Source organism: Vigna radiata, chromosome 10, assembly GCF_000741045.1.
Source record: "Vigna radiata var. radiata cultivar VC1973A chromosome 10, Vradiata_ver6, whole genome shotgun sequence".
Lineage (NCBI taxonomy): Eukaryota > Viridiplantae > Streptophyta > Magnoliopsida > Fabales > Fabaceae > Vigna > Vigna radiata.
The window spans coordinates 4,976,822-4,989,895 of NC_028360.1; the positions used below are offsets into that span (position 1 = coordinate 4,976,822).

The window sequence follows — 13,074 nt, forward strand, 5'->3', positions numbered from 1 at the left end:
TACTAATAGGGAAAACCTACTTTTTATGTCTATTTATTTGAATTTTGTACGTAAGCATGGTTGTTGAGGGGTCCATTTTAAAAGGCACGAGAAACCCCAATGGCACGTTTCAGAGTTAATACAATAGGCGGTGTATTTGTTACGTTGGGGCAACCACCATATCCCCCAGAAATAACAGCACACATGAAGCTAATTAAGAAGCCATTTGCGCAGCATTCCATTATAAATAGGGCACTTTCTGCCTTGTTTTTGAGCTATAAATGCACTCAGAGTTGTTGGTTCTGGAGTTATAAGATAAACTTTCTTTTACAATAGTGGGATGTCCAACATGAACCCTAAATGGAGGAGTGTGAAGGTGACTGTGACCGTGAAGCAAAGTGGTGGTGGACTCCTAAATCTTGTTGAAGGTGGTGTTCAAGGGATTGAACACTTCATTGGAAAAACTCTTGTTTTGGAGCTTATCAGCAATGATCTAGATTCAAGTACGTTTTAATTAATTATCTTATTCCCAGCCTTTATAATTCTTTTCTTTGTAAAGTCACGAATGCAACAAAAAAAACTTTTTAACATCGGTTATTTTGAATATTTTTATATATGATCCCGATCTGACCTTTTTCTAAGAGACATTAATAGAACATCGAATCCTACAGTCAAATATTTATATAGATATCAGACTACATAAGTAAACGTTTATATAAATATGGGATTACACAGGTTAAACATTTAAATACCTCACTAGTGAATTTTCAGTTAGAAATTTAAATATGGAGTTAAATATATAAAAAAATTTCGCCTCAATAGCATAATTTTCTATTTTTTTTCTATTCGTAGCATAGTGTAGGTTTTATTTATTTAAATCATACACTTTTATTGTAAAACATATTTTCGTTTACATGATCAACGGATTGATATCTACGTAAATAAAACCTATACAGGAAAAAAACAATATGCTATTTGTGTGAAAAATTCAACTTGAGTTTTAATGTGTTATGTCTTTTATTATAAAGCTCACTTCTAACATAAAACTGACAACTCTCTTTAGCCTTTATCAGTAAACAACATTTTAATAATGATATTGAAACTAGGTTTACTTTGGTTTTAAATTATTAAAATATTTATATATATATATATATATATTTTATTGTAACACTTTTATAATTATTTTTTATTTTTTATTAATGAAAATAAAAAGGTTAAATATGTTTTTGGTCCCTTAACTTTAAGTGAAAATTGGAATTAGTCTCTCTTTAAAATTTTGACCTAATTTAGTCTCCCAACTTTAGAAATGTATGAATTTAGTTCTTTTAATCAAATTTTGTTAACTTTATTTGTTGTTTCAAATGCGATTTTCAGTTAACATTAAAGTAAAAATGTGTCAAACATTGTAAACAACCCAAATGCTATCATGAAATGTGTTTGAAATATCAAATAAATCTAACAAAATTTAGTTAATAGGACTAAATTCATACATTTCTAAAGTTGGGAGACTAAATTAGACCAAAGTTTTAAAGAGGGACTAATTCCAAATTTCACTAAAGTTAAGGGAGAAAACCATATTTAACCCAAAATAAAATATTATATATACCCTAAATATTTTGTGTACTATTGTATTTTGGCAGAAATTAAAAAAGTTGCACCGACAGATAGTTGAATGAGTGGTTTGCAAATGTGAACGTCACATGGTTTCTAATCCAATCCAATGTCATTCTTTATATAAAGAATAATACCTGAATTAGTACATGAAGACTATTTTCATTGATAATTTTTTTTTTTCCTTTTCTTTCGGAAACATAGACCTATCAATGCGTCCATTAAAAAGGTTTTTTTTAACAAACTACTCAATAAATATCTCTAGTACTAAGATAAAAATAAATTGTGTTACAAATTAAAATGATAGTACTAGCAAGACTTTTTTTTTATATATAACTTTTAATGATAGATATGATATGAAATATCCTCTTACAGAATATTGTTGAATGTAAATCTTATGTTATAAATTTCTCAAGATTGAGTTAAATATATTAGTTAGGTGAAAAGAGTAAAATGTTAATAGATAAATAGACATATATTTTGAAGATATACTTTTTAGGTTAGTATATAATTTCGATATACTTTTGACAATTCACTTTTATTAAAGATATTTATAGGAAAGAGTTTTGGTATGGGTTATTTTGAACATTATATTTCATTTAAGAATCGAAACATAACTAAACGGTTTGACTTCCATTATTAATTGAAACTTAAATTTTCATACTGGTTTGCTTCTTTCATAACTGAAACATAAAACCATAATAATAAATAAAAGAGGAAAAGGCTAGCAGGAGAATAAACTTCGATTCTATCAATAATGAAAGCCTACTATGGAATATGTTTCGGTTATTAATAGAACCAAAACTAATTTCGTGCTTAAAAATAAATAAAAAAAAAACATTTTGAAAATTTGTGGCAATCAAAAGCTTAACTAGGAATAATCTTAGATTCTTAAAAAAAAAAGACTATATAAAAATATAAATTGCATTTTAGAAATTTGTAACATTTTTATATTTCGGTTATGGGATAACTGAAGTCATAGAAATGACACTTAAACTTTAGCTTTGGATATTTATTTTAACTGAAGTCAAAATAAATATAATTTAATTATTTTTACGTGTTGTTAAATAATATTATTAATTGACATTTAAATTAAAACAGGATAAACAATTAAAATGTTAATTTAAAATACTGTTTAACACATAAATAAAACTTAATATTATTAGATTAAAAAATTAGATTTAATAATTTTTTATTAAAATTAAAATATATTAAATTTAAATTTTGCGTAATATAGTCTCCGTTTACTTTTAGTAAAATAGGCCTTTAACCATTTTTATAATCTGTGTTTTTGACGAACGAAGAAACAAAGTTAGAGAAAAAGACAATAAAAGTTGATGCACAAAAGAGTAATGAAGAGAATGATGAGGTGCAGTATGAGGCGACATTTAAGTTAGAAGAAGAGTTCGGGAAAGTGGGCGCTGTTTTGATTGAGAATGAACTCAGCAAGGAGATGTTTTTGAAGAGCATAGTGTTGGATGGCTTCCCAGATGGCCCTTTGCATGTCACATGTGATTCATGGCTTCAACCAAAGCATCACAATCCTGTCAAGAGAGTATTCTTTACTGACAAGGTTTGTATAAAAAAAATGTCATGATGCATACCATTCTTTGGTTTAGGCCTTCTTCACTCCCGGAAAGTAATCGAGAGGATTTGAAGATAAATTTTTTTGTTATTTATTTGAATAGATTTGGAAACAAGTGAGAGTGGATTTGAAAGTAAATTTTTTTAATCTGTCATATAAATTAAATCTTACACTAATTTTCACGAACTTTACTTCTAAATCCATTTTCGTTTACTTCCAAATTCACTCAAATAAACAACAATAAAAATTACTTTCAAATCCTCTCAAATCCATTCAATTACTCTTTCTCAAATCCACTAAGTGAATAAGGTTTTAAGAGTATTTTTGTGGTTAACTAATCCATGCGTGGAATATATAATAGTCATATTTGCCGTCACAAACACCAAGTGGATTGAGAAGGTTGAGAGAAGAAGCCTTGAAGCAACTAAGAGGAAATGGAGAAGGAGAACGCAAGAGCTCTGACAGAATATACGATTATGATGTCTACAATGATCTTGCAGATCCTGATTCTAACCTTAACCTCAAAAGACCTGTTCTTGGTGCCTCCAAACAATATCCATATCCAAGAAGGTGTCGTACTGGTCGAAAGCGCACTGATTCAGGTTACTTTTCCTCAGTTTACTAGATTCATATTTTAATGTTGTTGGATATCTCAACTTAACTTAGATTATATCAACTGAAGAACTAAACTTATACCTAACTCAAACAATATTAAAATCACAATACCTTTTGTTTTTATTAATTGTTGTTTTCCAGACCCATCTACTGAGAAGAGAAGTTCAAGCTTCTACGTTCCTCGTGACGATGCATTTTCTGATACAAAAGAGTCACAGTTCACAATGAACACAATAACCACAGGAATCAGTGCAGTTTTAGAATCCTTAGATGCAATTCTCACTGACCAAGATCTTGGATTTAGAAGCTTCGAAGACATAGACACGATCTACAAAGAAGGTTTTCACTTACCAGCTCTTAAAGACAGTGGTCTAAATTTCCTCCAAAGTTTAATTCCCAGGTTGATCAAGGTTGCTAATGATAGCCAGAACCTTCTGCGCTTTGATACCCCAGAAACTGTTAAGAGTAAGAACATTTATATAGTCACACTACTAGTGTGCTTATTTTTAAGTTTCATATTGTTGAATAATTGCTTATTGAATTATTTGCTTTATATATCATGTTAGAGTATTGCATTTTACAAATATTTTTATCCAAATCTACCGCTTATATTCAATAAGTGCATAAACTTTAATCAATATTTTGTCATTAGAGGATTTACGTTAATAATGCCATGCATGGACTATTTTTCTTAAAAAAACATAAGACTGTTGCATGGGTGGAAAATAATTTCAAAATTGGTAACAAGTATTCAACTCCTGACCACTTCATAAATAAGCCCTAAAATCATGTCAATGATTAACTCACTCAAAATTGTCATTCATCTTTATTTGTTAATTTCACTAATTTTTTATTTATTTTTTGGAAAAATGATCGTTTATTTAATTCAAATTATTTATGTTTTTGTCATTTATCTTGTAAAGTTTTACTATCTTTTATTGATTTATTTGCCGAAATGGTCCTTTATGTTACTCAAGATGTCGAAATCAACCCAAGTTGGGAATATATTTTTTTTTTCTAAAGTGACTGACAAAAATGGTGGAGAGAGATAATTTTGTTGGTGATAATGTTGGAAAATATAATGTGATGTAATATTTTAAGATCGATTCAGATAGAAAAAACACATAAAAACATCTCAAAAAGTGAAATATATAAAGCACAAATTATTACATGTGCACCTTTAGCACCTTGAAAACACTAGTGAACCAAAAGAATTATTGCGTAGAATAAGCTATGTCTTGATTAAAAGCAAAAAAGGCATAATTTTTAATACAAAATAACATGTGAATATTATATTATAATTTATTATTTCATTATATATTATATTATTTTCATAAAATATTAGTAGTAAATATTTTATAATTTAATTTAAAGATGAAAAATATTTTTTTTTATAATTTGAGAATAGAAAACATATCTAACCTTTTTTTTTCTTTAAATATTACAACCTATTTTTTTTTATTAAGGATATTTTGGCATGAAAAGTTAAAGACCAAAATGAAACTAGTAAATAAAATGAGAGAGGTGAATCCAAGTTTATGTCTATCACCATTATTGGGAACTCTGGATACTGTAGTGATCCAATGTTCAAGTGGTTGAAATAATTTACCTAACACCGAATGATACAACAAAGTGAAAAAGTTTCTCTTGATGATTGTGAGTTTGGGAAATGCAGGGGACAGATTCTTTTGGTTTTCAGATGAGGAATTTGCTAGGGAGACTTTGGCTGGAGCGAACCCGCAAAACATCCGATTGGTCAAGGCAAGAGGAGTTACAATATATATATTTGGATAATGATATTTAGACAATATTTTTTTAACAACATTTGAACATTATTTACGTATTATTTTGTGATTGGTTCAAAATTACTCTACAATCAATAATAATAATCATAAACACTGCCATGGACCAATCACAAAATGACACATAGATGATATTAAAATGTTGTTAAAAGAAATATTGTCTAAATATCATTATCCTTATAATTTGTTACATATGTTCATCATTCAATTTATGCTCTCAAAAATATTTTCTTGCTATATGTAGGAATGGCCTCTGAAAAGTAAACATGATTCCCAAATCTATGGTCCACCAGAATCAGCTTTCACTGCAGAAGTCATAGAGCCACAAATAATTGGTTATGGCACAATAGAAGAGGTACAAAACTAACATTGACTTTGTTAAACTTAGAATGTTGAGTAAAAGTTGTTTCCTTTGAATACATGTAGGCCATTAGAGAGAAGAAGTTGTACATGTTAGACTATCATGATTTGTTCTTACCATACGTAAGCAAAGTGAGAGAGATTGAGGGAACCACGCTCTATGGGTCAAGGACGCTATTCTTCCTCACCAAACAAGGCACATTGAAGCCACTAGCTATTGAACTCACGAGGCCACCTATGGATGGTAAGCCACAATGGAAGCAAGTCTTCACACCTGCTTCTCATTCAATTTCTCATTCAACCAATCTCTGGCTTTGGAGGCTTGCCAAAGCTCATGTTCTTGCTCATGATGCTGGTACTCATGAACTTCTAAATCATTGGTGAGTATACATAAGCATGTCATTCATTCTCTTTATACCTTGCAGCTTGAGATATGTTGACTTAATCAGGTAAATAAGCAGTGAAAAGTTGAAAGTTTTGTGATGTTAGGATTCCATATTTAAGCTTGATTCTACATTGAGAACGAATGAGTATGAAGAACAGTATATAAAATTAAAGATTCAAATATCTATTACTTTAACATTATGGATTGAAAACAATATCTTAACTATCTTACATGGAATGCTGATAGCTACTAAAACTGAATCTCTCAACATTTCTATGATGAAAAACCCAACATAAAAGATGCTAACTTACTTTATCTAAATTGTCAAATTTTTTCAGGTTAAGAGCTCATGCTGTCATGGAACCATTTGTCATTGCAACATATAGGCAACTTAGCACCATGCATCCAATGTACAAATTACTGCATCCACATCTGAGATATACTCTTGCTATCAATGCATTTGCTCGTGAAATTCTTATAAATGCAAATGGGATCATTGAAAAATCATTTTCACCTAACAAATACTCAATGGAGTTAAGCTCGGCAGCATATGATCAACTTTGGCAGTTCGATTTGCAAGCACTTCCTAACGATCTTATTGATAGGTAAATAAACATAGAGATGCGTATTGATTTTCTAACTAATTTCTCTACATTTCTAACTAATTTCTCTTCAGAGGAATGGCTGAAGTAGACCCTAATGCACCACATGGCCTAAAGCTAACAATTGAAGACTACCCTTTTGCTAATGATGGTCTTCTTATATGGGATGCCATCAAACAGTGGGTCAGTGACTATGTCAACCATTACTATCCAACCCCAAGCATCATACAATCCGATCAAGAGCTCCAAGCATGGTGGACAGAAATTAGGACAGTCGGTCATGGAGACAAATCTGAGGAACCATGGTGGCCTAATCTTAAAACACCAGAAGACCTTATTGAGATCATCACCACCATAGCTTGGATAGCATCTGCTCATCATGCAGCTGTGAACTTTGGCCAATATACTTATTCGGGTTATTTTCCTAATCGACCTAATATTATAAGAAACAAAATGCCTACAGAAGACCCTTCAAAGGAAGAGTGGGAAAACTTTCTAAACAAACCTGAGCAAACTCTTTTGGAGAGTTTTCCATCACAAATCCAAGCAACAACAATGATGTTAGTTTTTAACGTATTATCATACCATTCCACAGATGAAGAGTATATTGGGCAATTCATGAATCCATCATGGGCTCAGGATCCAACCATAAAGGCTGCCTTTGAAAGGTTCAATAGGAGACTGAAGGAAATTGAAGGCATCATAGACTCAAGGAATAAGGATAGCAATTTGAAAAATAGACATGGTGTTGGAGTAGTACCTTATGAGCTATTGAAACCATTTTCAGAGACTGGAATCACTGGGAAAGGAATTCCTTATAGTGTATCCATTTAAAGAATAGTACTTATAAATGCATTAGTGATTAAATGTTCTTCTTACTATTTTCGGTCTTGAATAGAAAACGTTTTAACTTTAGTTTTCCTTTCCTACGGTTTAGTGTGCAAGATTTGTATTACATTATGGCCCATGTCAAGCTTTCATAATAATAGTTTGAAATAAACATTTGATCTTCTTAAAAATTCGACTTTAAATCTAACTTAACATTACACCATCAATTGTAAGTTAAGATTTGCTTGAAAATTCAAGTGTGAATATTAGGTGATACGAAAAAATTGAGCACTATCTAAACATATGAAAACTCATAAACACGTTACTTAAAGGTTTTGAGTTAGAAGTGATATCAATCATTTATGTGGGTTGAACTCTTTCTTTATTGGTACTTTATCTCGTCAATGAATTTTTTCTTCTTTAGGCCTTTCAAAAACTTTAATGGGGAAACAATAACACAATAACCAAAAATACTAAAATATGCAGTAGAAATGATGGATTTCATTTTATAATTAGGCATAGGTTGGCTTAGAAAATCTACGAGGGTGTAATACGTATATATTGGATTACTTTTTGGGCTTTTGGTTGACTTTACATTGTTATGAAATTTGTTTAATTATTGTTTTAAGAATATTATTATGTCGGGAATGATTTTTTATGGGATACTAGACAACATGTTTCGAGTGGGAAGTTGTAAATATGGATGTTTCCATCTGGTTTGTTGCGTGTGAAGATGAAATGTTGCGGTGGATTGGTTTTAAATATGGGAATATAGTGGACATTGGAATGTAAATTGGAGTGTTTTCGAACTGAGGTTATGTTTTTGTGTGTGATTTAGGACTATTGTCATGTTGTTTGAGTGTTCCTAGACTGTTGTTTATGGCTTGAGTGTGTGTTCAAATTGTAATCAGTTTATGTGTTGGTATCCTTGTTTTGGATGCGACCAAGTTATTTGGTTATGTTATCGACTTTCTTGTGTTGTGTGTTATCGTATAATGGTTCTTGACTGTTATGGATAGTGAGTGAACTCATATCATTGGGTTTGGGCTTGAATGCATGGATGAATGAGTTGTAAAGTATAAACCATGTGTGGTTGAAACATGGTTAAAATGTGGTTGTATGTGTGAAGGTGAAAGAGGTGTGGTTTGCTATGTCTTCTTGTCATACTTTGTTAATCTGTGATTGTACCTTTCCTCTTGTGATAGAATAGAAAGGTGGATCTCTTCATCTTTAAGAGACAGTGGAAGATGATAAGTCTCTTCATGTTGATGAGGTGTTTACACAAACTCATCTTCGCAAAGGGACTAGCACATATGTTGAAGAGAGGTCTTGCAAGACCATTGTAAGTAAACTTTTTAACAACATTCAATTTTATATACCTTTTTTTGGTTTCACACTTTCAAATTCATGTTACTAATGTTTTCTATCTTATTTAACAGGCGAGATCAGAGGTGAGATTTGTTCCTGATGTTGACTCTAGAGTAGATACTGACGATGACATCATCAGGACCCAATGTTGGGTTGAGGTCGTTAGGGGGAAGAAGAAAGGACTACTGTATAGGGTAAGACAACTTGCCTCCAATTACAATGCTGAAAGAGGAGAGATATTGAAACATCAACAATCTACATCCAGCATATCTGACCAGAGCAATGTTGCTAGTATAGAGGCTTACGATGCACTTCTAGCCAGATTTGACAATCTTGAAAATCTGGCCAGGACATTGTTACCTCAAGAAGGACAGTCTGCCTCATCATCATCCTAACAGTCACACCCACCTCAACAGCCTTCCCAAACCACACTTATGCAAAAAGAAGATTATGATGATGATTCTGATTATTACAATGATTATTAGACATTTAGGAACTTTTGAAAACATTGAAGTTAGCTTTTTATTTTCAAACTTTGTTCTACATTTAGGAACTTTTGAAAACCATTGAACTTAGAATAATATTTCAGAATATTGAAGTAATGTTGATGAATGTTGAATGATTGAATGATTGCATTTGATGAATTTTCAGGATGAATTGGTTAGCTGAATTGATGTTTGGATCATTCATTGTTATTCATTTCTTATTTGCAGGTTTCCTTATATTAGGTATATAATGCACAAAACAACCTCCACTGGAAAATGGTATGTACATCACCGACGACCTTACCAACGGCCACAGTCCGTTGATAATGCAAACATAGGCTTCGTATTACCGACGGCCTGCGTCCCTCGGTAATTACCAACGGCGTCGGGCCATCAAGAACGCCATCCAGTTTCACATTTATTTATTGATGGCTTTCAGTCCTCTGTAATTACCGACGGCCTATAGCCTTTGGTATTACTGAATGACTTTTGGCCCTCGGTAATATCGAAGGTCAATTTTTGTCGGTAATGTTTTCTGACAACGCTATTATCGACATATTTTTGGTTGTCTCAAGTCTGTTAGTAATTACAATTTACCTACGACTTTTTGACATTACCGAGGGATTTTAGCCGTCAATAAATCCCTTATTTTTTGTAGTACTTATTTATTCTTCTAAAAGAAGAATAGACTTATTTATTCTTCTTTCTTTTAAGTCCAAGCTATGTGAAGCTCCACATCGCTTGCACCTTAAAGAAAAGAAGAACATATAAGCTTCTTTACAATCAAACTAAGAGAAAGAACTAGAAACTAGAATAGACAGGATTGTTGAGTACCAGAAGTGGTGCTAATACTCATTTGTAATCATGTGAAGATTATAGTGGAACCCTCTGCAAAGGAGACTGAATGTAGCTCAGTTGGAGCGAACCAGTATAAAATCTCTTGTGTAATTATCTCTTCTCTTACCTAAATGATCCTCTTGTGAAAACCTGTAGTCGCGCTTTATTTCTAAACATAAGAATCTTTCGAGCTAGACTATATTATTCATAAAGGAAGTTCTTAACAAAACACTACAGTATCTACATTTTGAGTAGCACGTTAAAAATTGTTATTATACAAATCTATTAAGTCGAGCTTCTAATCATTAAAAAAAATTCAAGAGCTTTATAATGTGTTATATCAAAAGGGTTGCGAAAATTTTTTCATTAACACTATTCAACCCTCCCCCCACGCATTCCCTTCTAGTGTTTTTCAAGTACCTCGCTAAGTACCTTAAGGATTAAGCAAGCCAAAAGACACTCAAAAGTGACGCTCTAAGGTCCATGAATCAGCCCAAAATTCTAGTGATGCTTAAGAAAGACTTAACAACGGTAGTTGGCCAAATACAAGGCGTAAAAGAAACATATGTATATATCTACAAGCTTAAGAGGAAAGAAGGAAGAACTAGTAGTCTATCTTCCATAGAAGTAGAGTTCTTTGAGATTTGTCTTTCTCTTTCATTCTCTTTGTCATTACTCTGGTGAGAGGTCTAATGTGTCTCCCAGATGGTACTCCATCAGCTTTTCATGTGGTCACCATGTCTCATGTGGGACACCCTCCACCAACCTAGGATTACAAAACTAATCGCCCAAGATTAGCTTAAGCTAGGCACAAATATAGACTTGCAACTTAAGCTAGATTGTTCAAAAACCCTACATTACTTGGACTTTAATATAAGGCCTAAAAAGAAATCTAACACTACTTGACCCTTAATATGAGATTTAAATATTCTTAATCTACTAGAGGTGCTTCATGATGGCCTAAGAGAAAGAGCTTTATTTTACCTTGCATAAATCACTCTAATACATCTTGAATGTGCTTGGGTCATAATTTAAAGGTATGTCATCATCGACCCATGTCTAATAGACTTAATAGTCAAATATGTTAAATTGATAAAAATGGATTCAATTTATATCTTATCTAATTTAAGTTGGGTAAAGAAAATCCAAATTTTGTTAAGTTTGAACTAAATTTGGAAAAATTCAATCCATAAGCACCTTTATTTCATAACCTCGCAAGAATTATTCTAAACTAAGAAGAAACTGAGAACGTACCTAATAAACCATTTCCTTACTATGCAAAATGTGGAACATGAATAGCCAATGTTAATATTTTATTATAGATTCCAACTAACACATTACTATGACATTATATTCACTAGTGCAGAAAGAGCTTTATATGTCAATTATTTTGGGCTTTTAACGTCAGAAAACGAATCGACGTCTATACCGGTGAAGTTAATGGGGCGTCGGTTTTCGCAGGTGCGACGTCGATATAGACATCGGTTCAATTTAAACAGCGATGTCTATAAAGACATCAGACATTGCACTAACTGACGTCTAAGGTTACCTTAGACATTGGTCCTTAACGCATTGGACGTCCATAAAGTCATCAAACATTGCATTAACCGACGTCTTTCCGCCATATAGACGTCGGTTTGTACATTAACCGACGTCTATTAAGTGATCGTTGTGTTTTGGTGCGGTTTTTGTCATGTCTTAGGGTAAGGTAGTAACACCTCCTTCCCTTGCTAGTTTCTTCGTAAGAAAAAGTTGCGTCTTTTGGACTTCACATGGCATTTCAACCCAAAGACGAACTCGGTTGCCTAGGTCCATTCCGACCGCCGATGAAAAAGAATACGGTGAGAATACACCGTATTCTCACCGTATACTTTTCCATTGGCAGTCGGAATGGACATAGGCAACAATCCAAATTCGTCCTTGGATTGAAATGCCGTGAGAAATCCAAAAAAACACAAGTTTTGCTTATGAGGAAACTAGCAAAGGGAGAAGGTGCACTACGCTACACAAAGACACAACAAAAAAACCGCACCAAAACACAACAAAAAGGTAGAGGAGAGGAAACTTACCTGGAAAATGTAAAGCAGCGGAGAGAAAAAGGCAAAGACGATGTGTTGGTTCACAAACTACTGGTGTTATTTAACAAGAACCAGCGTATCTACATTATCAAATACGTCAGACGCCTAACTAATTTGGCGTCTATTCGATTTAAAAATTAATTTCTTTGTTGTATATAGACGTCGGTGATGATGCAACTAACGTCTAGAATTGTATATAGACGTCAATGTGGCGGGATCCGACTTCTATAGGGCTAAAAAGAGTGACTATTCACCTGTCCGGCAGACATATAGGCGTCAGTTACAACGAGACCGACGTCTATATGTCTAACAGGTTGGTGGGGAGCATTAATTTTCGCCATATAAACATCAGGGCTCCTTCTATGTGGCGGGCTCCGACATCTATAAGACTGAAAACAGTGACTATTCACCTGCCTGACAGACTTATAGGTGTCAGTTAGAAGGGGACCGACGTCTATATGTCTGATAAGTAGGTGAGAAGCATTAATTTCTGCCATTTCGACGTCGGTGCCCCAAACGAACCGATGTCTATAAGGTTG

At 32.7% G+C, this 13,074-nt stretch overlaps 1 protein-coding gene across 1 annotated transcript; it reads left to right on the plus strand.

Annotated features, from left to right (window-relative positions):
• Positions 1-245: 245 nt before the first annotated feature.
• Positions 246-7,820, plus strand: LOC106774705 (linoleate 13S-lipoxygenase 2-1, chloroplastic-like). Its single transcript, XM_014661751.2, has 9 exons — positions 246-482; positions 2,895-3,163; positions 3,537-3,777; positions 3,932-4,255; positions 5,466-5,551; positions 5,837-5,947; positions 6,019-6,332; positions 6,676-6,942; positions 7,014-7,820. The coding sequence occupies exons 1-9, from the start codon at positions 320-322 to the stop codon at positions 7,771-7,773; spliced, it is 2,535 nt and encodes an 844-aa protein (XP_014517237.1). The 5' UTR covers positions 246-319; the 3' UTR covers positions 7,774-7,820.
• The last annotated feature ends 5,254 nt before the right edge of the window (positions 7,821-13,074 follow it).